A 27,211-nucleotide genomic window follows, 5' to 3' on the forward strand; every position below is an offset into this window, starting at 1 on the left:
ATGATGTTACAGCGATAGAGCTTCCGCAATGTACCGACATCAATGCACAATGACGATGAATGTTGTAAACGCACCAAGAGTCCGTCTGTCAGAATATTTGCGGCAGAGTTTGCCTCTGTGCCAAATACATTGTACCAAGCGGCCAAGTTAGCAGCAAGGAATGCAAGGGGGGCACCGGGGTTGTTTCGCTTGTCTAATAATATTCTATCCACATTAATTCGCAGAAGGCGGCATTAGTTGCGCCAGTGACTGTCAAAAGGGTCAGGAGAAGGCCTCCAAAACGTATGTAGAAGAGCCTGCGCGGCATTGGCTTCCTTGAGGCCTTAATCAGGAAGGTAGAATAGGCAAATAGAAATAAGATTCCTCCTGTGCCCGGAGTACGGGCTGTCAACAAGAAGTTACTACTCATATGGATAGAAACTCACCATGAATGATGTTGCCAATGGTAATCGCGATATACAGAGCACGCTCCGTAGCTAGTTCGGTGGACGCCATGAGGGACTCAGAAAAGGGCGCTGTACGGTGATTGTAGGACTATCAGTGCTTCAGTTACCTTGAGAATTTAAGACCAGCGATCCTGAAATACTTATGGCAGAGGATATATTGACAACACAGGGCCAACGGCAAGTCCACCCAATGATGATCGATATCGACCGACAACAAAACATCTAAGGTCGATAGAGACGCATTAAATCACAGTAAATAGTCACCGAATGCTCAACGCAGGTACAAAACCTGCTAGACTATCTCCGACTTAGAGTTAGGCCTGACCTATTCTTAAATTCCTTGCTGTCTGCGTCCCTCAAAACAAAGCGAACACAATTAGACGTCACGTTCCTCCGCTGTGGTAAGCACACCGCGGTAATATATGTATGCAAGACGATCCATGATGATGATCTAGCACATTTCTATACACACCCAGCCCACGGCTCAACATCCTTACTTTCAATTTCCACTTTTGCCGATAATTACGGGCCCTTCCCCGCTCCGAGAAACCGAGATTCGGCTGGTTTCTCCTCAGCTCCAACGACGGCATAAACGTCTAAATTATACATTCAATACAGAAATGACGACTTCAACTCCGCTACACTTACCTCCTCCTGCCGCATGGCGGGTCGAGTGTGGTGCAGCGATTATATAGACAGCAAACGCTGAGAGGACGATAATAATCTTAGCAATCATGTTAGAACGACAATGTGGGATATAGTGGAGCAAATGAAGGTATAAACCACGGATTTATATTCATGCGGGTCTATTCAATGAGTTATTCATAGTCCTTGATCATGGTGTTCATCCATGAGGCCGACTTACCTGTGTGTTTGCGCAACAGACTTTGAAATAGTCACCGAATGCTCAGCGCTCAGCGCTCAACGCTCAACGCAGGTACAAAATCTGCTAGACTATCTCCGATTCGGAGTTGGGGGTCTTGATATGATCATTCAGCGCTCAGCATTGGGCTGCACTGCTGTATGATAGAAGAAGGGAGTAAACTCGCACCGCAGATTGACTTGAAAGTAGTCACTGAATACTCAACACACGTGTAAAATCTGCTAGTCTCAGATATTGATTTGATGCAGTGATAAACCGGTCGTTGAAACCGATGGCATTAGTCTCCCCTAGCCAGAGCATATAGAAGAAAGACGTTCCTTCTTGATCATCATGCGATGACATAGAATTTGAACTTGGGCTGCCAAATAAGAACAAACATGTCACTGACAAGCTTTTTTTTCACAACTGTTACACGCAATACCTTGAATAACAATAGTACTGTCGGTGCAGTTCGATTGGCGAACGCCCAAGGGCCGGGTGAATACTCTCACTTGTGACATCGAGGCAGAAAATACGAGAAGTAGATGAGTATCCCCATTAAAAATGCCGGCTGAACAATCTGAATTGTGGACTAATCTACTTCACAAAGATGAAGTTAGTAGACTGTCGACAGCGATGACAGCGAAGAAGATTGGAACAATGAAGACTCTTGTCCTTCTGTCCTTGTTGACCCTCGCGTTATCTAATTGCCACATGCACCACAGCGGCTGAGACAGAGACTAAGTCCGAAGTCTGGCTCTCAGAGTAAGGACGCTCGTACCTCTATCATCGCATGAGCTCAGCTACAACCTGGTTCTTCTTCACTTCCCCCAGCATTGAGTTCCGATTCCTACACTCATATGCCCTGACATTCAAATTCTACAATCACCAGCAGGACAACTGGTTTTATTATGACGGTGCTTGAGATCCGCGTTTCTCAACACACTTACCAGTGGCCTTCGAGACTGATTTAAAATGTAGGCATCCAATCTGACTGGATGAGGCATTTGCTCTAATTTTACTCCCTTGAAGAGCAACTCGGTTCTTCTGATCCAGCGCACAGGTGCTGATGCCATGAGGAAACTATCTTGCACAGTGCACTAGCCCAAATCAGCTCGTAGCAGCCAAGCGCATGGGCGCTGATGTGGGTAAACCTGGAATCCATCTTGCACAGCATGCGCGCAGGCGATGATGGTCAGACGACTATAATTTGATGAGCTTCTAGTAAGACTAAATTGATCCGCATCGTATACATCCCATTTTCTCCACTATATTCCACATCGCTGTTGTAGGATGGTTGCCAAGATTTTTGCCTTCCTTTCGGTATTTGCAGTCCATATAATGGCTGCACCGCTCCATGTTGTCAGAGGAGGTAAGTGTAGCGACTAGCTTTTGATTGAATCTACATTGAATAAGTAATTTAGGAGGGGCTTATGCCGCTGTTGCAGCCTCGGAGGAAAGCTCTGAGTCTGTGTGGCTCGGCAAGAGGCATGTGATAGATCGCTGTAAGAATTCTAGCCAAATTAGCATCACCTCGCATTGTCTGAACTTCTTTGCAGCACTTTCAAGTGATCATGAAATCTTTTCATGACTTGGTACCGACTTACAAGTTGCAAAGATAATAGGCCGTTTATCAAGATTTTTTCATGAGTGGTCTTAAACAACACCTTTAATCTATTTTACAAAAGATATTTAAATTTGGCGTATGGTACATAGAGTTGACCTAGACTTTTCGCGAAGCATATCGGCAGCCTGCTAATAGCTTAAAACTGATGCGACACGGAATGAGCGATATGTAGAACACCCCCTTGCTCATTCGTCCAGTGAAATTACCATCATGATATGACGGTCCTATAATGCGGCCATTCTGCTTGAAGGGTATATACACTGATCCATATATTCCTGGTAGCTCACTTGTCCAGAACAGGGTCAATTCCTTTGATCATGCTAGCAGTCGCTGAGACTTACTGTAGTAGAATTGCTACTGGCAGCAAGTTGGCGTTCTTGCCAATTGACAGCGACGCTGTCATATATCTCACCCCAGTCTCTGCAGACGTGTGTGGCACCAACGCGGTGTTGTTCGAAGTCTCGTGTGGTAAAATCTCCTGCTTCAAGTGTAAGATCTGCTTGGCAAAGTATCCATTGTCTCAGATAATTAAGACAGTGGTGTGCATGTCCTTCAGCATTATGATTTTGACCAACGAGAGCCGTTCGGAAGAGTCTTAGACAATGAAGCTGATGGAACATGGCCACGAAGAAAGCTCGGTTATCTGGACCCAGCGCTACGTGTCCAGTTCCCGGGGGAGAAGTGGAAAGCCACTCGGTGTTGGCCTCCGGACGGTCTAGTGCAAATCGTACACTTTCCTCCACCACGAGTTTCACTTTGCCCACGTCAACGAATGACTCGGGAAAATCGTCGCCCATGAAAGCTAAGTTTGACTTAAAGTTATTGCTTATCTTGGATGGAAAGTACACTAACTGAATTTTTTCTGCCTTTCTGGGGTGCGTGTATTCAAGAAACACTGAGAGTTTCCCCTTGAGAACATTTCCTTAAATATGATGCTAGTAAGTGCAATGGATATAATAGCGAGAGATCCAGTCATAATCAAGTAGATATTACGTTCAAATCGATTGAACATGGTTCGAATCTGGGGATCCAGACAGAATGGGAATCGCGGGTTTGATTATAGTAAGCACTTGCAGGATTTTTATAAAGGTCTTCGGGTCGTTGCCAAGCACACAGTGTGAATGGACATCTCTGAGATTATGCATCGTGACTAGCCTTGGGGGTAGACCCGCAGCAGGGCTATGCTAGCTTGTGCAGAGCTAGTTGATATATCATTGAAGTTACGACCACGACTACGCTTGATGATCGATAATCATAGGTACAGCCGTACATATGATCTGATCAGATATCCATTTGGACCGTTGAAACCATCACGCCGTTCCGAGCTGAATTCAACCAATCCTAACCTGGCCATATGTTCATCGACGCCTCCGGGACCGTTATTTGGATGAACCGCAGTTTGTTTATTCAAGAATGAACGGGCGGACTCGGACTAAACAACAGTATGAATGGGGTGTAAGCATAAGCAGCCATGAGCACTCATAATGCAAGCAATGTAACGCAACCCGAAAGCTAAGTAGTTGGCAATGTCCAATATCTGCAGTAATGGTTGAAGATGGACGTGGGACCACATGTCCCAACCTAGGCATTCTTGATGATCGTGTTACTACTGCCAGAAAATGAGTCATGCAGGGTGGTTTGAGTGATGCTAGATTCTGTGTCTTTCGACCATGCAACTCCTGAAGCGACCCTTAAAATGATGAGCTGGGGTGTCAAGACCTAGCGAATTGTCAGTTCAGAGCAGCGCAGTCAAGTCGCGCATGCGAACACACCGCAAAGGTTCCCCAAACTATTCCTACCGCTGTTGCACTTGGGATGCCTTTGATATAGGTGGCGATATAGACGATCCCGAGAACTGTGAACGGGAGGGCAGATTCCGCTAGGATCGCTACAGCGCCTGTGTAAACACTCTTCTGTTCATTGCTGAGGATAGATTGTACTCTGTGATGGATAGATAGCAGCCGGAAAGTGATCAGTCCAGTCACGATAATGTTAAAGCCGACAGTTAATGCCACCCATGAAATGCCAAATCGTGCGGCAAGGCCCTGCCATATATTTGACATTGGCACGGCGCTCTCAATCACCATCATGACCGACATAGCTGTAGGGAGCGATAGTTAGTTTGGTATAGAGTGGATGGCGCAGCACGCACTAGTAGATCCCAAGAATATAATTGCAGGAATGACAATTACTCGCAACCTTGAGCCCCAAATAATGTAACAGCGATAAAGCTTCCACAATGTATCGACATCAACGCTCAATAATGATGTATGTTGTATACTCACCAAGAGTCCGTCTGTTAAAATATTTGCGGCAGTGTCTGCCGCTGTGCCGAAGACATTGTACCACGCGGACAAGTTGGCAGCAAAGAATGCAGGGGGGCCACCAGGGTCGTTTCGCTGTTCTATCCACATCAATTCTCCAAAGGCTAGATTACTGGCGCTGGCGATTGTCAAGAGAAGTAAGAGAAGGCCTCCAAAACTTATGTAGAATAGCCTGCGCGGTATTGGCTTCCTCGAGGCCATGAGCAGGTAGGTAGAGTAGCCATATATGAATACAATTCCTCCTATGCCAAGAGTACGGGCTGTCAGCAAAAGACCACTACCCACAGGGTATAGAAGTTCACCATAAATGACTGTAGCAATGGTATTTCCAATGTACAGAGCACGCTCCGTAGCGAGTTCGGTGGACGCCATGAAGAAAGGGCACCGTAGAATACCAGCGCTCAAGCCACCCTCAGACACCAGTGGGACTTATAAGCTAATTAGTATTACAGAGAACATCGCCGATCACCATCAGAATCCAGAGACTCGATTCTCGGAGTTTGCCAGAAGCTTTCAAATTTTGAAAGCCGGTGGGTGTCATAATGCATGTATTTCAGTGATGGTGACGAACGGCACTGCAACGCGACCTCGCAACGATCTCGTCTGTTTTACTTGAATATGACCATTACCTGGATGAATGGTAGAGCCCACTATATCAATTTGTGTTCTTTCCATTTGCTGTAAATGTTGTCGGTAACTCAGAACAAAAGCTGAGTGCTGAACATTGAGATACCGATGAATCGCTCTGATCGACACCAGTATGATTTGAATAGAGACGGCATCCCGTTGGACCTACATGCTGAATCGCGCTGATATCTACACGAATTCAAATTGTGGAGTAACCTTATCGAGCGCACTCACCCAACAGCCATATGTACAAAACCGGCTAGTCTCAGAATCTTGATATGATCATTCAGCGGCAGACGGCACGATTCAAGAAATGGAAGACACAGACCTACGCAAACGTCACGAAGCAAAAATAAAGGCGAACCCATCGGATATGAGCCTTTTAAAGTAAGGAGTAGGGATCAAGGAGCAGCAGTACTGCGACAATGATAATATGAACAAATATCATCATCAACAGAGGTGTCAAAATGCTGAAGATAAGTAACATGTCTTCGGTACGAGTCCAGGGATAGGCATAGATAGCACTATGCGCAGTCCGGCGTGAACTCAATTCTAGAGGGCCCAGCTGGCCATCAGCGACCTCTATTCTTGTCTCGTTCGCCTTGACCAACATGACACATTATATAATACAACTGAAGGTCAATTGCTGAGTACTGAGTCGTGGAAAGGATCAGAAAAAACCTACCAGACAAGACTGCAGACTCTTCAGTCGCCATTCTCCTGTGCTTCATTTGAAAAAGTCACGAATGCCATCATAACATGGTCCTGTGGATGATGACCATGAGAAAACGAGGTGAGACCGAGGCCTTAGCGCAAGGAATGTCAAAGCATCAAGATATCCATAATCCGACAAGCTGGTGAACTCCTGAATTCTTTGAAAAGCTGGTAGAGTAAAGCCAAGTCTGGGATGCTGTTAATTGCTTCCGGAGTGCTCGCTGCTACGTTTTCATCCAGAAAGACGCGCGGTGCAGCAGGAGTCTGGGTCGTGGGGCCGCATAGTTCCTCCTCTTCAATTCTGAGAACGCATCCAGGAGGACTGCGCATGCTGTAATATCGTTGATCATCGCCTGGACGTCAGAGCAATATATAACATGAAAGACAAAAAAAACTCGACTCCAGAGTCCAGTACCAGTACGTACACGGAATTATTGTCCAGAGTAAATTTCGCCAGTGTTGTTGTGGGTTGTTTGGATACCTGGGGCTTCCAATGCGGCATGGGTTAAGTATAAGTTGAACTTGAGTTGAACCCCACTGCATTGGCACAACATTGGCACAGGTTATACGTACTTGGGATCGAATACCAGAGCCTCAACATAGAGATAAGTAAGTACCTTCTTTGATTCCTAATAAGCCTCGCATTTTGCTAAGTACATCCCTCCTACTATCTGCAGTGAGCGCTAAGCAAGCATGTGTATTTGACATGGCTCGCTCTTCTAATAAGAGTCCGAAGTCTTGAGCAAGGTCGGCTTTGGAAAGTCGTGCCTCCTACTACCGCATGAGCTCAGCTGCAGCCTGGTTCTTCTTTACTTCCTCCAGCACAGAATTCCAATTACTACACATATATGACCCAGGCCGCACGAAAACTTGAGAAGAATTTCCGGTTGACCCAAGTACGTTTTCCAGTTGAGCGTCACCGCGACACATCACCATCTGACGCAAGTAATTGAGGCAGTGACGGCTCAGAGCCGCGTTGCTATTTTCTCCGACAAGATCTTCTCGTAGGATATCGAGGCAACGCAATTGGTGGAACATCGAGATCGAGAACGGGCGATGCTGCTCCCCTAAATAAACAAGCCCACTACCCGGCGTTAGACTGGCCCACTCCGCTCTCCCATCTTCAGTGTTCATCTGATAATGTACTGAATCTTCAAAGGCCACTAGGACTGGGCCAGTCTGGGGGAGGGGCAACAGTCGAGGGAAATCGTCGCCGTCAAACGCTGTTGTAAAAAATTAATGCAGAATTCAAATTTTGGGTTTTGGCCGCTTACAATAGACTTTGCGGTGTGTTTTTTTCATCCACCTGAAGGCCGTGGAAGAAGAGTATCATACTGAACTTCATGAGAAGGCAAAGAACGACAATCCAGAGCCTCGTTCTCAAGTTACTATACATTATTGTGTCAAACAAGATCCCAACTCCCATGCCGCTTTATCAATCGCATTAAGCTATGCATTTGCACTTCCTTGTTCCCGTTGATGTAGTAGTTTAAATAGCTCATCGCCATCGGATAACGCTGGTGATGTGGCGGCGTAAGACGACACTGGCATGATGCATGATCAATGCTTTGATGGGTCACACGTAGATAGTACACAAACACAGCAGTGGGTTCGCATCCCGCAGCCTACTTTTCCCGAGTGAGAGTACTCTCAAACCACAATTGCATAAATAAAATCAACGGCACAACTCGGCTGCACGCCTAGTTAAATTGTTTGACTTTGATACATGTATAGTCCTGCAAGAAAGACTGGTCAGAACGATCCGACAATAGTAGACCACATAAAGATCTCACCTGAAGGCGCCATATCTTTGCCTGTGACATTCACAAGGCAACCAGGACTAGAGCAGGACACTGCAAACGTCTGGTATGACTGCGACTTGCACTTGAAGCTTGGCATACGATATGTGGTCCCATATGACGCATTCATGTGACCAATATGTACCCTCGGTTGAGGAAGTTTCGCCCATGATAGGTTGTATAGGTCCAACTTATGTTTAGCTGGTAGAGACCAGATGTCGAGAATCACAGAATCGTCAAGATCCGTGGAGAGCAAATCTCCCGTTCTGTTTCTTGGAGGGATGGTGAGTGAAAGGCTGCAATTCTCCATGCCAAAATCAAGCACACGAAACTGTGCGATGCTTTCGAGCTAGATATGATTTAGTCCGTTGAATAGTATATATATGGGCGACATACCTCATGTGTCACTATTAGCCGTCGCTCGTAAATGGGAGCTGTGCTTTTTTCCACCGACTTGTAGCGCTGAAACGGAGGGAGGATTTTCTGAGGCTCCATATTGGAAACTTGAGCGATTACTAGTACATTATTGATAATTGGATCGTGGGTAGAGCTCTGGAAATTAGGATCGTTGTAGAGGACCTCGAGGTTGAGGTATGGGTTCTGGAACGGTAGTAGCTCAAGCTGCTCGTTTGAGGCTGGAGCAGAGCAAGGGCCGATTCGGAGAAACCGGTCCCAGACAATCATGGAAAAATCCAAGACAGTGCACACAATTGTGATCGCAAGGAACCAGACGGACAACGTCTGGTTGTGGTTTGTTCTCCGTGGTAAATCCTTGAGATCTAGGTTTTTCAGCATGCTTTCATTGGGACACGTTAACAAGTTGTGTCACCTTCATCGCTAAAACGAGCGTCCTGGTGGAGAACTTGATACCCTTCTCTGGGGTTAGAACATCTGAGTGACATGATTCAATAAGTGAGCGATACTTAGACAAGCCAGTGGGTTTGACGTTGGGTCTGCTCTGGAGTCCAATGATACTTATTCGAGGAAGAAGATACTATCATGAGAACTTACTGGGCAGCGCCGAGAAGTTTGGTGATGCATGGACTGGCATGATGGACAACGTAAGTACTACTGGAAACTATTTGCGAATTGATTGCAACAGCCTCTCGAGGTCACAGACGAGTCTAATTCCGCTGCATGGGGCAGAACACAGTGCAGGCGGATATGCAGATAAACAAAAACAAACAAAAAAATCAAAATGCTATTTTTGGCCATCATCATTCTTGTCTCGATACAGAAGTAGGACTCTTGCTCAGATCAGTGCCAGTACTAGTGACTACATAGGTCGATCAGCGCTCTTAGATCACGAGATCTCTGACGCGATCGAACCAGGACTGATACAGGTCTCGAAATACGATGCCGATGTCACCCAGAGGAAAACTCGGAAGGCCTTAGGACCGATCAAGCTTTCAAATTTCAAGGCAGACCAAGGAAGTACTAGAGCAGTAACAGCATTGTGAGGACTCTGAGGAGGTAGACCACATGTCGGAGTAGTTGGTGTGATACAGCTGTGTTTGCATCCGCCGTTGGCATTTCCCGCGGATACACCTACTTTCGCAATTCTATTCTGACTTATACATCTCTTTAACTAGGTGGTCAATACAAAACCTGCGGAACCCTCGTACCTCACATTCGCACTTGTAGTACATGACTTAGCTAGATCGACTTATCAGCCACACAAATATTACCTTCAAAACGAGGCCGCTCGCGCCAAAGGTAACATCGACATTCTCAAGACTCGACAGAGGCAAATACCAGTCCTCCGCCCCTGTTGGGTAAGTGGGGTTTTACCTTCTGCTCAGAAGCCCTGATGCTTTCAACAGGAAGAGCACCAAGGTCACACAGTGACAGAATTAGCCTCGTTTACGCACTGCAGGTCCCTTCCATAATGCTGGTCCTCTAGCGCACCAGGGACATGATTTGTGAGTCCTTGATGTATGTAAATCACTTCCTCATCATGAGTATGGTTTGCCAATAATCGCGTAGTGGCAGGGTGTCAAGGATCTTTGTTATCAGTGGTACCCTTGACGTTTTTAAGTTCCAAACGGCGCCCTCACATATCACATCACGGTGGCCACACACAGCCTGCCTGCTGCAGGAATACAATGGCACTTGGCAGGAACAACTCTCAATCAATCATCATAGTGTCATCTCTCACGCTTCATTCTGCAGGATTCCCAATCGAACTCCGGTGTGTCATTGGGCGTCGAGCTTCGAGCTAACGAAACGTTGGAGTCGAACCTCTTGTTCATGCCCTACCCACCAGTGACATGACTCTCCTTCACTTTCCAAAGGGAAAAGATCCATCTATATAGGTTGTCACCATGAGGACCTTGCATAAGGTTTCATTTTTCACCGCCACATTCCAATATCTCCTTCACATGCGCTAAAACACTGTCACAAGTCAGTGTATGGTAGAAGTGATCTGGGGTTGCGGCACAGCCAATCGCACGGACACTGATGTAGGGGAACTAGGGAACCATCTTCCACAGCATGCACGCAGGCGCCGATGGACGTATGTCAAGGACTATACTTCGATGAGCCCCTAGTAAGACCAAAACCGATCCACGTCTCACTCTTGCAGACTTTGCCAGGGCGATACAGCACGCCATCTGTTCTTGGCCAAAAGGAAACAAGGTCGGATCTAATAGTACTCTGGTGGTATGGGACGATCTCATTGAGCTGACTTACTATCCTGTACACAAATTCCTTCCAGAAATCTTTTGTTTCTCTGGTTGCTGATACTACCGGGGTCGCACATGATGTGTTGCTAGACGTTACCCGTCGAGTGGAGTGACCAGCACTCGGATCAGACAAACGTAGATGTATCTACTCTCCTAGTAGAGGGCTACTGTATCTCAAAAAATACTACCAAGTTACAGTACGTAAGTATAAATTTATTTGTGCTCATGCGGCATGGCTAACAAAATATACGTAGTAGCTCGAGGCATCAAACGAAAGCGAAAAACAACATACAGAAACATCCAATACCAGCCTACCAATGATGTGAGGAAATAGCGGACTGTACGTTGACCCGGGTGGTAAGGAGAGCGAAGCTGACGCTTTCATCCCGAACGGTGGTAGATAAAATCCCAGTGTCCATGGATTCGTGCAGGTTAAGTACCAGCCGAGAGACGAGAGTAGCGGACATGCTGAAGGTCATATATATGGTCGATCTGTGTGTATCGAACTGATCACTCACCAACTGGTAAATGTAGCGAGACTGCCTCTAGTATTGACCTTGGCAATCGTCAGGAAATAATCCACCTAAATATAAGGTGTGGGTTTATATGCTCACTGAACCAGACTGATTCAAGCTGTGAGCGCTTTGACCACATTAGTATTCATGTGACTCACGTAGTACGTCAGGATGTTCGGTATACCGACCAGTGTCATCGCTCTGAAGGCATGCGGATCAGATTCACTCAAACCATGACCTCGCTAGCGCCTCACCCGAAATACATCGCACCTGCGTTAGGGTGATTAAGCGTTTACAATACGGATCCAGCAACTTACCGTCGTGAAATATGATATCAATAACGTTGCTCCTGGTGAACAGAGACAAGCGCAGCAAGCCTCTAGTTTTGCAAATTTTGTACACTAAGAGAATGAAGATGATCAATTCAAATATAAACAGGGCCACCCATGCAAGCCCAATGCCTGCAATTGAATAAGGTCGTGACATCAAGTTGCAATCTAGAATTCACTGACGGGCGGCTCTGTAACGACTTTTGAGTGAGCGCATAGAATGGGGACAGAACGACATACACTGCTGCTGTATATGTTTCATAGCAGCCAACTCCTGGCAAGATGGTTGCATTGTTTGAAAAATGTCCAAAGGTCCCCGCCTGAATACAATCAGTAAACGCCTGGTCCAAAATTAAATTCTATGTGAACACGTACACAAGCTCCTCCCCCAAGAGCGAGACCGATAATTGACATGCAGGAAAGCAAACGCTTACTACGGCCGTAGAGAGCATACACGCGAACGGCCAATACAACTGGAAATTTCAGCCTACGTATTTCTCGCAATAAACTTCCAACTCACGGCAAACGATGATTCCTTGGGAAAAAAAGAACAGCTGTCTGCATAACATGTATTTCACACAGCTAAGCTTCCTTTGAGCAAATGACAAGCATTCAAGAACTAGAATGAAAACCTCTGCAGAAATGAGGTCAGCGAGCGTAAATGCATGATGAAATCATCTAACCTCATCTGAATTGGGCAGGAAATTGATACATAAGCCAAATATATTGCCGAGCAGAGCAACATAGCGATTGACGAGAAATAACATTGCAGACCGTGTTTTCGGACGACGCCAAATAAAAGCGATTTCTTCTGGGAGGGTCACCATATGATCATATACCAGGATACCTAGAAATATCTCGTTAGCAGTTAAAGACCAAAAGATTAAATGGCACATTACTGTTTGCCACGAGAACAGCATACAAGTGCATCCACCTGGTAAATCGCGATGATCAGGATACATAGTAAATCTATTGTACCACTCACAACTGCTGTGTTTCAGTAGGATCTGACATTGCGACAGTGGGGAAACATATGATAGAGTAAGGGTAAAGTAAGGGTGTTGAGAATGTCCACCCCCTGCGCACTATTATATTCATCAGTTTACATAGTGACGTGGCGTAGCAATGTTGACGTCGCTTCAGGTCGCTTCCCGCACTTAATATAAATCAGGTGCTATGATATTTGCAAGCCAGCAAGCTGACATTGACGGACGAGCATGAGGCCTAGGCGGCATCTTTAACTTGATGATCATCGTGCCGTTACTGATGTGTATAAATGCATCGATGATGTTTCACGTTGGCTATCATTGTGGTGCTAACACATGGACAGAATGATGGTTCGTGTTGTAAGGCTGTCCGTCAGTGTGGTACTAGCGCCGACCCGTAATATCCCTGTACCATTTCTCCTTGTAAAATACAAGGATCCTGTCTGCCATCATGATGTGGTCAAAGGGGCCCACGGCGTCCAAAATGGAACAGGGAAATTCACGGAACCGAACGTGGTGCAGCCTGCAAAATCAGGAATAAGTACATTTGCAAGCAGCGCAGCGTAGATACTACCTCAGAATGTGCAGCATGCGAATTTCATCATATCTGTTCCATCATGATCTGGACTCTGCAACACATTGTGAGCAGTTCAGAGGAATGCGTGCTGGCTGACCAAATGCGACACGGTGTGTGACAGTCACTGCACAGTCAAATACTCGTCACGCTCCTCTAGCCTATATGCCTCACTTTGTCTTTCCTTCTCAGAGTACCCAAGTACCCATGGCCAGCTCGGACGCCGAACGAATTTTATTATATGCGCACCAAAATCTTTTCAAACGCGGACCCCGGGCCAGGGCTATTCGTACTGCACTAGCGGAGTTTAAGCTTCAATCTTAGACAAGTGGCTGCTGCTACCGTCTATAAATGTGTATCCACTCGACGCTCTCGATATCGATGATATGGAACTAAACAGTTCCCCAGACAACAGAGAGGACAGATACTCCTGGTGAACTCCATGGCATAGTCAGATGTTTTGCAGCGATGGCTTCGAACCGGTTTCACGTTGAGTCACCATCGCTACGTCTTTTGACATGCATATATCACACATCATCCACTTGACTGCCCAACACCTTTTGGCTTCCTTGATTCTGGGTGCCAACGATCTGCGGCGAGGGTGGGAAATGGAGGTTGGGTCCTGGACGTCGGACGTTGACGGTTCTTTTCAGATCACGCAAGAGCCGAGTTGTCGACTTTCCGGAAGAAATGCATTCTCTTGCTACTTTCGAGGGTGCTGGAATCCGGGTCTTTGCTGGCTTAATCAGTACTAGTGTCCTGAATGTAGGTACCTGTACGACAATGACCTTGTTACACAATATAAAGTGGCATCGTCCTTCGAGTCAACCCTTTGGTACACTCGTATTCACTAACTATCCCACCACCTTCTATCCCAGAACGTTTGATCCATGATACCACCGACTGCGATAAAAGCATGATCATCAACATATACCGCTTCGCAAATGAGCATAATTTTACGCTATATGATAAAGCGGCCCCGTTCTCCGAGTTGGTCCTTCAAGTTCCTTCGTGCTCTTGCTCACTAACTATCACACTGCCTAACCATCCTTCTATCCTCAAAGAAATCTTCCCTTCGATAACGGTAGAAGAATGGTCATCAACAGATACAACTTCTCAAATGGGTAATCCTTTACAGATTATACGCTAGCCACACCTCGACAAAACAACCAAATTAAACACGTGCCAACATCCCAAAGGCTCTAACCAACCTCCACAAAAGCCCGATAAAGCTTGAACGAAGTCTCAAACGCTGAAAACTTAACCTCAGTCCCCGCAGCAATAAACACCACCTGCCCCTTCTTCACACCTAGCCTCTTCGCTCCTTCGGCCCACACCACCGTCCCCTCGCCCTCGATGACGACAGCGATACTCGGCCCTCTCAGCTTATGATGGCTCTCGGTGCCTCCTTTCGCCGCGATGACTTGCATGACTGCTAGTTCGTAGATGGGTGGGTTGTATAGAAGCGATCCGTTCGTGTGCGTGCTCCCGCGGGTGAACATCGTTGGCTGGATGAACGTTTTGCCTGGTGTTGGGTTGTATTGGACATTTGAGAGGAAGTTCTGGACGTCGCGTTGTTCTGGTGGGGAAAAAGCAACAGCGATGGTATTGTCGGATGTTGCCATGCATTCGATGATGTCTGAAAGAGAACAATTTATTGGTGCGGTTAAGAGGACGTGAGAGAGATCTCTTACCTCCTGTGATGTATGCGTGGGGCTCGCCTGTAGCGACGGAGAAGGCATGTCCAGGCTTTAAATTGAAGTAGTTGAGTATGAAGGCGCAGAAGACGCCGCTGTCGTCTTGGTACATGTCATGCAGCTGTAAAACGAGGGATTTTACTGTCTTTTCTTCGTCTGATTCCTGTCCGGCTCGATACCTCTCTACGAGAAGCTTGAGCTGTACCGAAGCCTTTTCGTTATCTACATTTGCGTAGGACGATAAAAGTTCTTTGAGAGCTGTTTTGCGTTCTGATTCGTCGGGCGAACGCGCCACTGACTTTAAGTTCTGTACAATATCGCTTGGGAAGAGGGAAGCGAACTCTGGTACGACAGAGAGGAACTCAGAGACTTGGAATGTAGGGAGGAAGCCGCACAGGGCGGTGAATTCTGAGAGCGCTAGAACCATCTCTGGTTTATGATTTGAGTCTGCATCTACTTGTTGCATAATATTTTTCGTAGAATGACGAGCACTTACCTACGTACGCCCTGGGGTTCTCTAAATGTATGTGCTCCGCAGTCTGCTTATCAGGATGAATCTGCACGGGAAGCGCCTTGTCGAAGGACAAGACTTTGAACAGGAATGGAAGTTGTCCGTTTTCCAAACCGAATCTCTTGATGACAGATTCCCCGACGAGTTCTGGGTGAGCAACGAGATGCTCTGAAAGCAGGTGTCCGGTCGAAAGGACTCGCGTTGGGGCGTTGGGGTGAGTTCCCATCCACAACTGCTGAATATCAGCTTGTGCGCTTTCTTCGCAATTTCACGCACCTCTGCGTAGGGTTTTGATTCATCTATTTTGAAATCTGGTATGCCTGCACCGTCAGCGAGCTGAGCTACCAGGGAATTGCTCCCTTTCTTTCCCCATGGGTAGCTTTGCGTTGCAGGAATAAGGCGAAATACTTGCTCTGTCATAACGATTGGTGCGTGAAACAGAAGAGCAAATATTGCAGGTTACTTATATACCATGGTTGGCACCAATGTCATCATGGTTTCCAGACGCGTGAGGTCATCATGACGCGTTGAATCACGTTCCATTAACTTTCGGGATTCTCCTGAACTTTAAATGTAGGAACTGCATAGCACCGGCGATTGCCGTACACGGAAATCTACACTATACTATCGTCGACCTCAAGCCCAAGACATCGCCGACGCCGACAACCATGGTCAACATCCCCAAGTATGTTGCCAATCCAATTCACTAGCGTGTAAATTACTGACGAATTGCTGCTAAAAGGACTCGCCGGACTTGTGAGTAACCTCTGTTATTGTCATGTATTCGGACACCCGAACGGTTGCATGTAGACTGCAAGGGCAAGACGTGCAAGAAGCACACGTACGTTCATGATTTGCATTTATGATATCAAGACCGCTGAGAACGCTATGCAGGCCTCATAAAGTGACGCAGTACAAAAAGGGCAAAGATTCGCTATTCGCCCAAGGAAAGCGTCGTTACGATCGTAAGCAATCAGGGTACGGTGGTCAAACTAAGCCAGTCTTCCACAAGAAGGTTCGTTTTGTGGTACGAAACCATGGGATTCAACTCATTGGCTGTTGGGATTAGGCAAAGACGACAAAGAAGGTCGTTCTACGGTTGGAGTGCACTGTGTGCAAGTACAAGATGCAGCTTTCGTTGAAGCGTTGCAAGCAGTACGTCTTTGTTCTATTCATGGCACGTACGGACCTGATGTGTTCTGAAGCTTCGAGCTCGGTGGTGAGAAAAAGACAAAGGGTGCTGCGCTCCAATTCGTACGTTACTGCGCTTCTCTTAGGGTTCTTGGAGCTGATGGGTACTGTAGTAAGCGCCTCGGGAGTCGTTTCATATTTTGTTTTCCACTGCTATGTATCCTCAAGCACATTTATGACATGAACATGCATGCATATTCTTACGTGTGACTGGTCTGAGTGCATCAATGGGCTTTTCCTATCAAGTTCTAGTATGAGTGTCGCCGAGCGTGAAGTTAAATACGCCATCGCAACCACAGCAATAGCCGCCCATCTTAAAACGTTAGTGGAGCACAGACATCAACGGATGAAGCGATGAGGCAAAATGATTAGCGCCGCATGCCGCACTGATTTGTTTGAAATTGCTGTGATGTGGCTTGTGACAAGCAAATTGCACGTCCCATTACTCCTTCATCGATATCCTCAGTACATTGGGTACAACCTGTGTAGTATAAAGAGGAGTCATCCAGAGGACAAGTCTCTTTCATGCATGCTTCAAACGTAGTCGAGACCTGCGATTCTGTGCGTGGTCTGATTATCGTGGAAGCCAAGCTCATTCTCAATTGCAGACAAACGCGTCCACTTCACAAGATGACTCCGAGCTATCATCACCAGTGCCACACACTACACCGCCTTCTACACCTCCAAGAGGTCGTACACGTTACCCCGACTCGCTAGCTCGCGTTCCATTGCATCGCCGTGGAACCTCCAAGACATACGAGCGCCTCGAAGATCTTCTTCGTGAGGCTGGTTACAAAGAAACTCGCGTCTTTACACCAGAGTCAGAGCGGCACAATGATCATACAACCGACAGACACGCAAGTAGTGTGCGTGGTGGCGTCGGTGCAGTCGTCGGTTTCCTCGCCGGCCTCGTAAGCCGTAATTCGAGTATGGCACGGGAACCGATTTCCAACAAAGATTCACTCTCTCCTCGGTCTCAACCACCATCACCGCTTGCACACATCCAGGGTCTCCACCCATCTTCTTCCACATCCCAATCCGCATCATCCTATTCCTTCAATACATCCCCGGAGAGCCTTCGCAAGCATTCTCGCTTTCACGCCACCCACGCACGACGCAACGTATTCCCTGAAACCCATGGCCAACCTCGCCCACCGAATTCCCACTACATGCGCCATCAATCCTCATCCAACTTCTCCCGAGACGCTCCGAACGCCCACGCATACCTTCGACACATGGCATCAGCACCAAACATCCAACCCCTCGCTAAACGACCCTCTTCATCAAACGTCTCTCTCCGCTCACATCGCAATCCCCAACCCCGCCCCCGCCCTTCACGTCGCTCCCTGCTCCTCTCCGCAGACGACATCATCGAGACAGATGACCCTCCTCCGCTCCCTAGTAACTGGATGGAATCAGTCGCCAAAGCCCTTCTTTCGGGCGTCGTTCCTGATACTGCGTCCACACGAAAGACGAGCTCGACGTTTTCAGATGCGACGAATAAACCTAGGGAACAGAGACGGCCACCATTGCTGTGCGCACAGGTGCGGGATCAGCGCGCGAATAGGATCGAGGGGAAGGTGAGCCAGACGAACGTGATGTGCAGGTCTGCGCCTGCTTCGCGTGCGGGATCGAGGGTGCGTAGAACCGGCGCGGAGGACGAGGGATCGGGACATAGACGTGATGATGAGCGACGGAGAAAGAACAAGCGGGACGAAGAATCGAGGAAAGGAAAGGGGAAGCGCAAGGAATCAGACATGGTTCCTTCATTAGCCCGTACCAGGGTCGAGAATGACGAATGGAGCATGAGCAGGTACCTCCCCGCCAGCCATAGACAGGAGGGACCATCCTCCTCGTCCTCATCTTCCGAAGATATGGACGACGACGAAGAAGAAGACGAAGGAGAACTAGACCTAGAACGTTTACTCGTGCCAGCCAGACGCCAGGCCTCCATCCGCAGTCTCCGGAAACACCTCCACCCACCCACCACAACAGGCAGCCTCCGGGGCTTACCACCAACATCACCCAGCATCACCACCGCCAGTACCAGTATTATCAATGGCCAACTAAGTCCTTTCGCGCCAGACTCAAGACAACACATCTGGCTAGACGACTCCTGGGGTACAGGTAGAGGCCGCCGGTGGGTCGTAGGCGAAGAAGACGACGAAGGGGACGGGTATGGAAACGGCGCGTTCTCAGCGTCTGAGACTGGTTCTGGCACTAGTACTCGTACGCGTGCGGGAATGAAGCGCCGCCGCGGGTTGCCTGGCGCGTGGGCGCAATGGGGCGCTTGACGCTATAATAAGACTTCCCTCTTCCTCTTCTTAATTCTAATTGTTTGCATCGATAGACACACGTGCGGGACGGGGTTGGTTTATCGGTACTTTGGAATCTGGACCTTCATTCGTCCGTTGTCGTGCATACTTGCTCGACTATTCGCTTTTTTTCGTTTTCGTTTCATGCACATTGTTATGGTATGGGGTATAGTACATACGGTATGTTTTTTTATTGATGGTGCGGGGTATCTCGGATCTCACTGAGTAGCGAAGGATACGAATAACTTACTTTGTTCTAACTCGATGAATAGATGTAATTGTTGACTGTTCTTGGCACTTGCTGAACTTCATGGTTACTAAGGTTTGGACAGGTTCTTGGGTACGGGATTGACGTTTAGTTCATGGTACTATCATTCCCTGTAATATGTCCACGGTTACTAATATGCAAAAAGTTCATAGCACTTCAACATCGTGCTTAAGTGACATTGAAAAAATTCAAGGATGCGCAGAGTACCTATAAGTGATGTTTTGTAAAAGTAGAATAAAAGATTTTGGAATATTGCAGCTGCGAGAGATGAAATAGTGGTGTTTTGAAACCTTCTCCCAACACAAATCATCCAGATCCCGAAGATCCTGCAAAGGTATTTGTAAAATTTTACCTAGAGCACAATGAACACCTTCTAGGGATGTCAGAAAACCAATTCGATAAAGGCTACTCTCTTGCGCTGAGGTGCTACAGTGGTAGAATCAACGACAAGTACAATAGCGTGACACAGGACAGGGGAGATGTGTAAGTAATTCAAACTCCTCCTCGGCATACAGGTATTCCCCCCCGTATTACCCGATGCCAGCATCCTGCGGAGAGCGAAAGTCGACTGTGCGGCTACTGTGCCGAGGTGTGACAGGACGTGACAAAATGTTGCAGATTAGAGAGTAGACCCTGAGTTTTATCGGGTTTGTTCCGACATCACACCACATCATCCTAAAAATCAGTAAAAATCAGATCCATGTAGAGGAGATACAAATCTATGACGGAGCAAATTTGCGAAAGAAAATGTGATGTTGCTGAGGAGCTACAAAAGTTTTGCTGAAAATTTTGCATGTTATAGGGAATGATACAGTACATTATCTCATAATGTATAGCGACGTCGGGAGCAGCCTTTTCGCTATACAATATGAGAAATATACACTACCAAATATTTCCCACGGTGGGGGGGTCAACCAAGATTGGGGGTGTCGATGCGCGCTTGACTTCTGCGAAAGGTAGCGTCCAAAAATTCGTTTAATGGAGGAACATGGCGGGGAAAGTACGTAGTTAGTAATGCTATATACAACGGGCAGAGTTCGTAGGATGTGAATAGCGAAGATTTTTGTTCAGATTATGGTTTACTGTTCATCAACGTGTGCAAACACCACCAGCCAGTCGTTCAAAGTAAGATTCTTCCGCCCGCTAAAGCTTTGTAGATGTTGCAGGACCATCTTTCTGACGAGGTGTCTTTGGTTTCCGCTTGTATGGGGCGGGATTTGGACGTGGCTGGCGTTTCTTAGGGCTGCGCACGCATCATGATTGGGACTTCTAAGAATGACTATAAGTTTTTTTTTATCTTACAACGTTGTTATGCATCAACTTCCGGCAACTCAACAGTAGTCCTACTCGGTACAAACCATATCTCATAGTGTATATTGGACCTCCAAAGGCTATACATTATACAATATACAATTTTTTGGGCGTCTACCCGCATACCACGATGGGAGCTGCCAAAACTCGATACAATATGAGATTTATACATTACTAACGTATACATTATGACATAGTGTACTGTAGTAGCTATGGTATCAGCGCGCTGTGGCTTGACTTTCAATATAAGGAAAAGCTATCTCTCCTCCACATTGAATAACACGCCCGGGACTTGTTGGCAACTCACTTTACCTCTCCACTGGCCGCACCACGTCTTCTCTTCTCTCGAAATTGTTTGAATCCAAAGGTAGATCTATTTGTTTATATTCAGTTTCTATTTCTAACAGTCAAAGATCGTGGCTTGGCAGCAGACCCGGCCAGTAACTCCATCAGACGTCGACCCCGTGGAAGACAGTCGTTCTTTCTATATTATGGTCGATCCGTGCGTTCAAACTTGTCCGTCTGAAAAGGCAGCCTCCGTGTCATGTTCAGTTCTATCATGATGGATTTGCAGTCTCTTCTGAATGGAATGGCTTATCCAGTTTGCGGAGCAGTACTTCCCAGAAGGTACAGTGACAACTGTGGCTAAGAGCTCAAGGCCAAGATACAACTCGGAGCGCACGAACGCATTTCCGCTTGGACGGCCATCCCCACCTTAGACTATTTCAATCTCTAAGGGCGGGCTCGGTGCCTACGGAGTGGATCGCTGTGTATGATGGTAATTATGACAATGAACTCGTGAGCGTTCCGATTGATATCATGCTCCTTGTGTGCACGCAGAAGACTCCTTTGAAGAGCGGCCTATTCAGGACAATATTGATATGGACAGGCACTAGGAAAATGCTGCGCCACTGCCGCGTGCTCACAAACGCTTACTTAGTGCGCATCCACTAGCCACTTGGACCTCTCGGTGTCCTCAAAACGAGCCATGGAGTCGCTCACAAAGTCAGGATACTATGGCCGCGCCATCATACCAAGATTCACACATTGTTACTGCTTGTGCAACAATCGTCTTCGTCGCCGGTGTTTTGTCATTGTAGCTAGTCCGATTCCCTCATAATGCGATTTCACCTTCCCGTTCACGAGGGACTGCGCAGTCGCGGTCATAATCTCAAGACGACGCCTCCACGAAATTGGTGGAGGATGGATGTGACTTTATCAGAACATTTCTGATGAGCCAGCTTTCCTCAGTAGTCACTGCAGTCTGCAGGACACATGGAGTTGAATGACGAGCGTGTCTTTGCGTGTGACAAGGCGCGTGATAATTTGGCGAGTCGCAAATGATGATTCCAAGACACGTACTAACGCCGTGTTCGAAAACCATTTTGGCAGGGCATCGTCCCATATCGCCTCCTCGCTTGCTGTTGGCCCAGTATTCCATCAAGAAATCTGTCCGATAGGCTTCTTCCCAAGAAAACAGGCAGCCATAACTTCCATCAGGCCAGCCATCCTAGAGCTCGGGTAGATCAGCATTGGTATCTTTCGCCTGTTTGATATTGGATTTTTGTGCATAGAGGCACTTGGCGTGGGCAGCGGGTGCCTTCTTCTGCAATAGTGGATCCTCTTCAGGGTGCTTTCAATTCGTCAAAATAAGCGCTGCAAGGCTTGCAAGCACATGAGACTCATCGCAGCACTGATTGATTCAATGCACATCTACTCACAACAAAAATTGGCAGGTTAAGCTGCTTAAGTATGCACCGGACAGCCTGACAACATTGGCATCTGGTGATTGAGCAAAACTCACCAAAAATAAGCAAGCACATAGTGGCAGCACTAACTGCAGAACCCCCCATTAAAGGAGAGAGAGCGTGCTGTGATTAGTGCTACGACACTAACTGACTTTGCTGGAAAATATTAGGACTCGAGTTTATGTTTTAGTACTAGTACTAGTAAAGGTCGTGGTCATCTCGGAAGTACGAGCTCAAGGCATCGCGGCAATTATAGCTATAGCCTGAGAAAGGGGTAAGCGTGTGACTTGACGCCCTAGTGGTTGGAATCCTCCTGTAGCGTTGGCATTAACCCCCGCCAGCATGCAAAACTTGTTGGATGACAACATCGACAACCTCCGCACGTATTAGTCATCGCATCACGGACCCATTAGACACCTTTTATCTCTGTTGTTTCTCGTTGTTTGTACCTCAGCGGTTTATCCATAACGCTGAGGTATGTTTGATTTCTGTCGTGCACGCCGCATCATTCTCACTTTATTTCGTCTATAGCATTGTGTCAGGTACTACTTAATAACAAGCGGTTTATCCATAACACTGAGCATTGTGTCAGTTTCTACAGGTTATGAGCCCTGGCTTAATATAAGCCACAAACCGGAAACTCAACACATAACTTGCTCTCGCGCTGCACGCCGCTCGCTAAACATAATTTACTCAACGACGGTATCGTCATGGGTAAACATGATCACATTCCCGAGCTGCTCGGTACGGAAAACTACGTCGGTTGGGCTACCAAGATGCAGTACGCGCTCGCGTGCGAGGATTACTGGTGCCATATCAACACGAAGTCCGAACCTGGGGATCTTCTCGGTTTTCCCTCTTACATTCCTACAGCTGCCGACGTAAATGCTATCACGGAAGCTGAAACAGCGAAAATGCGTGAATGGCTACTCAAGGATATGAAAGCCAAGGAGCTCATCACTCGACGACTGAGTTCGTCCGTCCAATCCCTCATCCCTCGGTCGCATACAGTCACAGCACGCAAATCTTGGCAAATACTGCAGGAGCACTTCAACCGCACTGACATGAGCGCGCAGTACTTGCTTAGACAACAAGTTCAAGCGCTCCGCATGAAAGACTCTGCAGATGCCACCTCCTACGTCTCACAGCACACCGTCTTTCGCGAACGTCTATCTGACGCTGGTGCACCATGGGGCGAGACTGATGCCATATACCACATGCTTATGGGTCTTCCTCAGACACCCCTCTGGCAACAGTTCAAGGCGCTGCTTGAACAACGCATGCACGACGAATCCATGTCTCCGACCTCTACACCAACATTCACCTTCGAGAGTTGTGTCTCCCGTATTACATCTGAGGCCGCACGACACGTTGTCACCCAGCACGTTCACTCTTCACGTCCTGGATCGGAGTACGCGAATGTGGCTAGTGCACCTACTGGGAACGGCACCAACTCAATCACTGGGTTGCGCATTCACAAACACAACCCACTCGGAGTGTTTTGCATGACGCCCGGGTGCAATAAAGGTGACCATGACCACGCCCATTGCTACGGCAAAGGTGGGGGCATGGAAGGTCAGGCTCCATGGATGCGGAACAAGAAACGGGAGAAAGAGTCTGCAGTTGCCGCTGTTGTCACCACCACTGCCACTCCCAGTGTCGCCACCTTGCCACCATCTGCTGTCACCGCTGCTGCCATCACCAGTCTCTTCGACGATATGTCGTTCGCGTCCATCACAGATCTTCCCGATGATATATCGTGTGCTGTCAACCTTCCTTTCACCACAATTTTCGACTCTGGAACCACAGTCACCCTGGTGAAAGACAAGCGGTATTTTCATACGTACTCCACTGCGGATACTGTTCCTGTGCACACCGCGAATCATGGCATCCTACAGACGACTGGACGTGGAAATTGCGTGGCGTGGCTAACGATTGGAGGAAAACGACACTGCATACGACTGTCTAACTGTCTTCACGCACCAGATGCCCTCCTCAACCTTCTCTCAGTCAGTTGCATGAATGCTAAGGGATGGGACATTAACTTCCGCAGCAATATGACCTGCGAGCTCGCGTACAAAGGCATCATGCTGGGCAGTTTGCCTGCAACTGGAAAACTCTATGCAGCTGACATGGAATTCATTCCAGCATCTTCCTCACCACCATGCGCATCTACCCACATTGAGCTTGTGGCGTTCGTCCACACTCCCTTATCACTCGACCTTTGGCACACGCGCATCGGGCATATTGGAAAGGATGCTGTTTTGAGGCTTCATCAAGTTGCGAGGGGTGTCACTATCGAGTCCAAGTCTCCACTTTCTCACTGTGAGTCTTGCATCCTAGCAAAGCATCCACGGCTCCCATTCCACCCTTCCGAAACCGCACGTGCGTCAACGTTCCTTGATCTGATCCACTCAGACGTCTGTGGGCCAATTCCAACGCTTACTGCCGCATGGCAAGCGATACTTCATCGTTTTCCTCGACGATCACACTCATGCCCTTGATCTTCAACTCCTTGCCTCAAAAGACCAAGCCCTGGACGCGTGGCGCTCGCTACGAGCTCGTTGGGAAACCTTGTCGGGTACTCAGGGTCAAAGCCTTCCAGTTCTGACAACGGGGGGGAATTCATGAGTGACGCCTTCACGGCAGATCTCGAGCAAACCGGTGTCCAGCGTCAACGCTCTGCCCCCTATGCTCATCAGCAGAACGGGAAGGCAGAGAGGGTGATGTGTATGATCGAAGGTCGTATGTATGCGATGCTGGACTTCGCGTAGTTTGCCGGCTTCTTTATGGGGTGAGGCAGCTCTAACTGCCTGCTATTTATTCAATCGGACAGAGTCGCGTGCACTACCAGCGGGGAAAACACCATATCAAATGCTACATGGCGTTCAGCCTAATCTGGCCCACCTTCGCGTCTTCGGCAGCAGGTGCTTCACGCGCATTCCTACCGAGTTGCAGCAGAAACTTGGCCCACGGTCTCGTGAGGCCATCTTTATGGGCTATCCTCCTGGCGTTAAGGCTTGGAGATGCAGGGATGCGATTACTGGCGCGTTCTACAATTCCCGCGATGTCATATTTGACGAGTCCAATCTAAGGCGCACCAACGATGATGAAGACGAAGAGGACGAACCGTCGATTCCAGCGCCTGTAGATCCTCCCATTCCAGCACCTGTAGACTCGTCCATCCCAGCGCCTGTACCTCCTCCGATTCCAGCGCCTGTATACGACGCCAATCCCCATACCTCCATCATCCGCCGGTCTGGACGTCTCCCAGTACCCACTGCAAAAGGACAAGCCTTCCGGGATAAACTTACCCAGGAGAAATCCCGTCTCACACGTCAACGAGACATCCGCAATGCGCGAATCAATGGAATCCCTCCTGTTCCTGGCGACTCAACCACATTGGCGCCCATCGTCACATCTCCCACTCAAATGTCTAATCTCCCTCCTCCCGCACCAGTTGATCCAGATGCCATCGTTCCAGATGATGAGGATGTCGGATACCCTCAAGTTCTCGCCTCTCTCATCGCGGTCGAAGTGTGCTGCTTGTCAGTACGCAGCGACACGAGACGGAACCCTCTCGCACCTGGATATGATCTCAAAATTCCTCCGGCAACCTATGATGAGGCAATGAGGCGTCCTGACCGCGACCATTGGCTGGCCGCCATGCACAAGGAGATGAATTTGATGTCGTAAATGACGGTCTATGAACTTGTGGAACTCCCGCCTGATCGCCGTGCCATAGGCTGTCGCTGGGTACTCGAGTTCAAGGAAGATCTTAAGGGGGGGCCCGTTTTCAAAGCAAGGTTGGTGGCACAGGGTTTTTCCCAGATTCCCGGTGTGGACTTTGGAAGGACATTCGCACCCGTCGCCAAGTCTGCTTCCATTCGCATCCTTGCCGCACATGCCGCCATGCACGATTGGGAATTAGACTGCTTTGACGCGCGAAGGGCCTTTCTGTGGGGGAAATTACGCGAGGACGTATACATGAAGCAACCACCGGGTTTCGAACGCCTAGGACCAAAGTTTCAGAAGCTCGTCTGTCATCTTCTCTCCTCACTATACGGTCTCAAGCAAGCGGCTTACAATTGGTACGAATTGTTGCGTGACGTACTCACCCGCCTAGGCTTCTTGAGGTGCAAGGCCGATTATGCTGTGTTCGTTTTCGATCACATCGATGGCAACGGAGATCGCGTGATTTGCATCATCGCATGGCATGTGGACGACGGTCTCGCCGGTTCCAACAATCGAGTGTTCCTGGATCGCACCAAAGCACAGATAGCCGAACGATTCGGGATTACGGACCTCGGCCCCGTCACCAAATATCTTGGTGTGCAATTCATCAGGGATCGCACCTCGCGTGAACTATGGATGCACCAGGAGGATTATATCCTATACCTCCTGGAAGAACACCATATGACAGGCTGCAACCCTGTTGCTTTACCGATGGACCCAAACTTCCCGTTCGGACGCCCAACCGACGTTCACCCACATCTTGACGATCTTCAGGCGGAATATCGCAAATTGGTCGGGGAACTTCTGTACCTCGCCATGTATACCCGTCCGGACATAGCACTCACAGTCATGCGTCTCACTCAGCATAATGTTTCCGCCCTACCACAACACTATGCGGCTGCGAAACACGTACTTCGCTATCTCGCAGGCACCATCCACTTACGCGTT

At 48.0% G+C, this 27,211-nt stretch overlaps 8 protein-coding genes across 8 annotated transcripts; 2 read left to right on the forward strand and 6 right to left on the reverse strand.

Annotated features, from left to right (window-relative positions):
* Positions 1-2,867: 2,867 nt before the first annotated feature.
* DEU56DRAFT_188764 (uncharacterized protein) lies at positions 2,868-3,981 on the reverse strand. The gene is made up of 3 exons (XM_041344981.1): positions 3,788-3,981; positions 3,277-3,737; positions 2,868-3,221 (listed from the first exon to the last, which is right to left on the reverse strand). Exons 1-3 carry the CDS (start codon positions 3,945-3,947, stop codon positions 3,219-3,221), a joined length of 624 nt encoding a protein of 207 aa, XP_041201469.1. The 5' UTR covers positions 3,948-3,981; the 3' UTR covers positions 2,868-3,218.
* Positions 3,982-4,264: 283 nt separating this feature from the next.
* DEU56DRAFT_985143 (uncharacterized protein) lies at positions 4,265-5,886 on the reverse strand. The gene is made up of 5 exons (XM_041360042.1): positions 5,562-5,886; positions 5,221-5,501; positions 5,088-5,166; positions 4,708-5,036; positions 4,265-4,654 (listed from the first exon to the last, which is right to left on the reverse strand). The coding sequence occupies exons 1-5, from the start codon at positions 5,629-5,631 to the stop codon at positions 4,517-4,519; spliced, it is 897 nt and encodes a 298-aa protein (XP_041201470.1). The 5' UTR covers positions 5,632-5,886; the 3' UTR covers positions 4,265-4,516.
* Positions 5,887-7,374: 1,488 nt separating this feature from the next.
* On the reverse strand, positions 7,375-7,824 carry DEU56DRAFT_748932 (uncharacterized protein; the record flags this gene model as incomplete). The annotated part of the gene is made up of 1 exon (XM_041349386.1): positions 7,375-7,824. A coding segment is annotated over one exon (450 nt), but the record flags the coding sequence as incomplete, so codon positions are not given.
* A 330-nt stretch (positions 7,825-8,154) lies between these two features.
* DEU56DRAFT_188818 (uncharacterized protein) lies at positions 8,155-9,548 on the reverse strand. Its single transcript, XM_041344982.1, has 4 exons — positions 9,229-9,548; positions 8,796-9,178; positions 8,394-8,748; positions 8,155-8,336 (listed from the first exon to the last, which is right to left on the reverse strand). Exons 1-4 carry the CDS (start codon positions 9,299-9,301, stop codon positions 8,305-8,307), a joined length of 843 nt encoding a protein of 280 aa, XP_041201472.1. The 5' UTR covers positions 9,302-9,548; the 3' UTR covers positions 8,155-8,304.
* A 1,846-nt stretch (positions 9,549-11,394) lies between these two features.
* Positions 11,395-12,941, reverse strand: DEU56DRAFT_761813 (uncharacterized protein; the record flags this gene model as incomplete). The annotated part of the gene is made up of 10 exons (XM_041350586.1): positions 11,395-11,551; positions 11,602-11,666; positions 11,757-11,799; positions 11,853-11,868; positions 11,916-12,059; positions 12,168-12,247; positions 12,448-12,485; positions 12,611-12,774; positions 12,827-12,861; positions 12,913-12,941. 10 exons carry the CDS (start codon positions 12,939-12,941, stop codon positions 11,395-11,397), a joined length of 771 nt encoding a protein of 256 aa, XP_041201473.1.
* A 1,604-nt stretch (positions 12,942-14,545) lies between these two features.
* Positions 14,546-16,198, reverse strand: DEU56DRAFT_841885 (RmlC-like cupin domain-containing protein). Its single transcript, XM_041355014.1, has 4 exons — positions 15,972-16,198; positions 15,681-15,927; positions 15,182-15,631; positions 14,546-15,126 (listed from the first exon to the last, which is right to left on the reverse strand). Exons 1-4 carry the CDS (start codon positions 16,113-16,115, stop codon positions 14,690-14,692), a joined length of 1,278 nt encoding a protein of 425 aa, XP_041201474.1. The 5' UTR covers positions 16,116-16,198; the 3' UTR covers positions 14,546-14,689.
* A 104-nt stretch (positions 16,199-16,302) lies between these two features.
* On the forward strand, positions 16,303-17,086 carry DEU56DRAFT_896244 (60S ribosomal protein L44). The gene is made up of 7 exons (XM_041356414.1): positions 16,303-16,380; positions 16,438-16,451; positions 16,506-16,536; positions 16,590-16,710; positions 16,765-16,850; positions 16,901-16,949; positions 17,000-17,086. The coding sequence occupies exons 1-7, from the start codon at positions 16,364-16,366 to the stop codon at positions 17,000-17,002; spliced, it is 321 nt and encodes a 106-aa protein (XP_041201475.1). The 5' UTR covers positions 16,303-16,363; the 3' UTR covers positions 17,003-17,086.
* A 163-nt stretch (positions 17,087-17,249) lies between these two features.
* DEU56DRAFT_841887 (uncharacterized protein) lies at positions 17,250-19,491 on the forward strand. The gene is made up of 2 exons (XM_041355015.1): positions 17,250-17,447; positions 17,495-19,491. The coding sequence occupies exons 1-2, from the start codon at positions 17,412-17,414 to the stop codon at positions 19,178-19,180; spliced, it is 1,722 nt and encodes a 573-aa protein (XP_041201476.1). The 5' UTR covers positions 17,250-17,411; the 3' UTR covers positions 19,181-19,491.
* The last annotated feature ends 7,720 nt before the right edge of the window (positions 19,492-27,211 follow it).

This window comes from Suillus clintonianus, assembly GCF_016758775.1.
Source record: "Suillus clintonianus strain FC179 chromosome Unknown DEU56scaffold_171, whole genome shotgun sequence".
NCBI classification, from domain to species: Eukaryota; Fungi; Basidiomycota; class Agaricomycetes; order Boletales; family Suillaceae; genus Suillus; species Suillus clintonianus.

Coding starts and splice junctions, on each gene's coding strand:
- DEU56DRAFT_188818 (XM_041344982.1), bottom strand. CDS start 9,301: ATGTCACTCAGATGTTCTAACCCCAGAGAAGGGTATCAAGTTCTCCAC. Junction 9,179..9,228: donor CGCTCGTTTTAGCGATGAAG/GTGACACAACTT, acceptor TGAAAAACCTAG/ATCTCAAGGATTTACCACGG. Junction 8,749..8,795: donor GGCTAATAGTGACACATGAG/GTATGTCGCCCA, acceptor AATCATATCTAG/CTCGAAAGCATCGCACAGTT.
- DEU56DRAFT_841887 (XM_041355015.1), top strand. CDS start 17,412: ATGCATGCTTCAAACGTAGTCGAGACCTGCGATTCT. Junction 17,448..17,494: donor TAGTCGAGACCTGCGATTCT/GTGCGTGGTCTG, acceptor TCTCAATTGCAG/ACAAACGCGTCCACTTCACA.
- DEU56DRAFT_188764 (XM_041344981.1), bottom strand. CDS start 3,947: ATGTTCAATCGATTTGAACGTAATATCTACTTGATTATGACTGGATCT. Junction 3,738..3,787: donor AGAAAGGCAGAAAAAATTCA/GTTAGTGTACTT, acceptor AGTCAAACTTAG/CTTTCATGGGCGACGATTTT.
- DEU56DRAFT_841885 (XM_041355014.1), bottom strand. CDS start 16,115: ATGACAGAGCAAGTATTTCGCCTTATTCCTGCAACGCAAAGCTACCCA. Junction 15,928..15,971: donor AATCAAAACCCTACGCAGAG/GTGCGTGAAATT, acceptor GATATTCAGCAG/TTGTGGATGGGAACTCACCC. Junction 15,632..15,680: donor GAACCCCAGGGCGTACGTAG/GTAAGTGCTCGT, acceptor AAGTAGATGCAG/ACTCAAATCATAAACCAGAG.
- DEU56DRAFT_896244 (XM_041356414.1), top strand. Junction 16,537..16,589: donor AAGACGTGCAAGAAGCACAC/GTACGTTCATGA, acceptor AACGCTATGCAG/GCCTCATAAAGTGACGCAGT. Junction 16,851..16,900: donor TCGTTGAAGCGTTGCAAGCA/GTACGTCTTTGT, acceptor TGTGTTCTGAAG/CTTCGAGCTCGGTGGTGAGA.
- DEU56DRAFT_985143 (XM_041360042.1), bottom strand. CDS start 5,631: ATGGCGTCCACCGAACTCGCTACGGAGCGTGCTCTGTACATTGGAAAT. Junction 5,502..5,561: donor CATTGCTACAGTCATTTATG/GTGAACTTCTAT, acceptor CTCTTGGCATAG/GAGGAATTGTATTCATATAT. Junction 5,037..5,087: donor TATATTCTTGGGATCTACTA/GTGCGTGCTGCG, acceptor CGCTCCCTACAG/CTATGTCGGTCATGATGGTG.